The sequence below is a fragment of the Ornithodoros turicata genome, chromosome 6 (assembly GCF_037126465.1).
Source record: "Ornithodoros turicata isolate Travis chromosome 6, ASM3712646v1, whole genome shotgun sequence".
NCBI lineage: Eukaryota > Metazoa > Arthropoda > Arachnida > Ixodida > Argasidae > Ornithodoros > Ornithodoros turicata.
In genome coordinates this window covers 35,376,317-35,379,024 of record NC_088206.1, presented here as the reverse complement: position 1 = coordinate 35,379,024, position 2,708 = coordinate 35,376,317, and the positions used below count along the sequence as shown (strand labels likewise).

General features: G+C 50.2%; 1 protein-coding gene across 1 annotated transcript; it reads right to left on the bottom strand.

Moving 5' to 3' along the window:
• Positions 1-324: 324 nt before the first annotated feature.
• Positions 325-2,133, bottom strand: LOC135398486 (uncharacterized). Its single transcript, XM_064629888.1, has one exon. The coding sequence runs from the start codon at positions 2,131-2,133 to the stop codon at positions 325-327; it is 1,809 nt and encodes a 602-aa protein (XP_064485958.1).
• Between the last annotated feature and the right edge of the window lie 575 nt (positions 2,134-2,708).

Below are 2,708 nucleotides of genomic sequence, written 5' to 3'. Positions count from 1 at the left end.
CCCCCCCAAGCCGAGGTTCTGGATCCGCCCCTGGAGGTAACATCAGGTTCGGGCTATGGCCTGCTCCTCCCTTCCTTTTACACCCTCGCTCCTACACTTCATAGGTGCAAAGAAGCACGCAGTTCACAGTAGGTCATCTTTTACTGTACCGAAAAGTACTGGGTAATGGCGTATAGCATACCTCCAGTGCGAAAGGTGAATTTCTAAAGAAAAAAAGAGAAGAAGGCACGAAAGTAAAAAGCACGGTTATGCAAGCCCTCTTGCAGGTCTCGTTCTGAGTGCGTAGAGACTGAATGTAGACTCTCTCACACAAGCGCTTAACACTTACGAACACACAGAATAAGCAGGTGTCGATGCTGAACGGGCTGAACGCACAACAAGGATGTCTTCCAGGATGTCGGGTGCAAGGCTGGCGCGCTGGTCAGATAGTATGTATTTGAGAGCAGAAAACGCCCTTTCGACACTAACTTGAGTGGCGGGCACAGCAAGGACAACGTCCGCCAGCGCCTTCATTTCGGGTTCTTTTTCTTTTTGGCATTCCCAATACTTGAGGATGTCCACATGTTTATTGATCCTTGGCTTTGCCTCGGTCGCCTCGAGCATTGATGATATGGAGTGGATGGGAGTCGCAGTAGGTCGGACACGATCTTTTTGTCTAAGGAGCTCCTCCACTTCATCGGTTATTTCTCCTGCGTGTTCTTCAGAACTAGTGGTTTCAGATGGTGCCGACCTACTCCGGGCTGAAGGTGGTGCTAGACGTTTCCACAGCCTTGTGAGGTGCAGCTTCGCTTTCGTCCGTTGGTCGTCAGACAAGAGCACGTGGTACCGGACGTCCAAGAAAATAGCTGAGCAGAACAGCTCGCCTTCAAATAAACGCGTCTCTCTTGACCGCATGGACGCTGCAAGACTGGATGCCAGAGCAGATGTCAGCTTTGCCGTTCTCTCCCTGCACGCTATCCACAAAGAATAAAAGTCCCCAAGGGTCAACTGCTCAGTCTGAAGCCTCTTTGTGGCCTCTTCGGCGGGCGCCAAAGCCTCTATGGCATCATCCACGGCTTTCCACTCGTCATCTTGCAGGCGAAGCTCATTGTCCGTACCGAACATGTCGTCGCAAAACCCCCTCAGCTCAGTGAGGCGTCGGAGCATAATTACAGTAGACATCCACCGTGTAACGCAGTCCAAGATTGGTTTCTTCAGCTTAAGCTTGCGAATGAGAGACATAAGTGTCTGTGTGCGTAGCTTCTTTGAGATATTGCGACACTTCGCGAATATATCAATAGTCATCCCATGTTTTAAAGCGTCGTTCACCGCCAACTGCAGCGTGTGTGCTGCACATCGTATGCTATGTATTTGTCGTACATCCTGATGCTCCCCGGTGAGGCAGAACTCTTCGTCAATGTCCATAGAAATGTCATCGCTCGTAGAGGCGTCATCGTAGTCGCCAGCCGCACGAGAGCTCTCGTCGTTCAACAAACTCGCTGCTTTTAACATGTTGCTACCGTTGTCTGTAGTCAAGCTGTACACTTGGTTCACCCCAAGCTCGTATCTCGCGAGCACATCTTGGACTTGAAGTGTGATGTATTGTGCGGTGTGCCGCTCGTACAACTCCTTCATCGCAAGTGTCTGTACAACAATTTTTCCATTTTCAATATACTGCGCATTGATACCCAAAACGGCTCTGTCCATGCGGGTGGCACAGTCAATCTTCAAGCTGAAAAGACGGGATCTCAGCGATTCGCTGATGTGCTGACGTGTTTTGGCCGCGACCTCACGGACCTCTGTGCGGATATTCTTAGAGTTGATCGCGAAACCGCCGCCAGCAATTTCTATGAGGGGATTCAAAAGGTTACGAAATCCAGAATCTTCCATCAGTTGGAAGGGACGTCCATTTGTGGTGACCAGTTCCACGCAAGCGGAGACAATACTGGCCTTTGAAACGGCACTCTTCGTGGCTTTCCTTCGTATAACCTCCTCGAGGCTTTGCTGTGAAGCGGATCTCTTGTTGGATGGACATCCAGTCGCGTCTTGTTGCCTTTTGCTGGATCTTGGTTTCGACAGCATATGAGACTCGTAGATATCGGGATGAATACGTTGAATGTGGCGCTCTAAATTTGCTGCGTGATCACCCTTCATATCAAAGTTACATCCCTCGATCTGACATCTTGATGTGTTGCTCTCTCTATCGTAAACGAAGAACTCCCGCACGGGATTCGTTCTTTCACGCCCCATGACGTGACTGAAAAAGACAAGAAGAATAATGTGCTCGGGTCAAGGACAGCCCACTAATAAGGAGAGTGCATTAACGTAACCGAAGTAACGAGAACTGACGAAGAGTGCCAACTCTGCTCACTGACGGTTCGGAGTTAGACGCGAGCATATCAGTAATTATATCCTTTATTTGATGAAAGGTCATTATTTTCGCGACGTTTCCATGTTTGAGAGCAGTGAACGCTCACACGTTTTGTGCGAAATGATGTGACAAGCACAAGTTCACTGTACGCTGTCCTCAGTGCGCACATCACCTTGAATCAGGCGGTGTGTGTGCAGGGGAGGATTTAGGGGGGGGGGTCCGGATGTCCTGACCCCCACTCAATTCGAGACTTGAACATAGGGTTCAATGGACCAATCCCAGCATGCACCTGGCACTTGTCCATAGCGGCCCCCCCCCCCCCTCGGAAACATCCTAGATCCGCCCCTGTGTGTGTGCT

What these genes read in the sequence shown, in the direction of transcription:
- LOC135398486 (XM_064629888.1), bottom strand. Translation starts at nt 2,133, where the DNA reads ATGAAGGGTGATCACGCAGCAAATTTAGAGCGCCACATTCAACGTATT.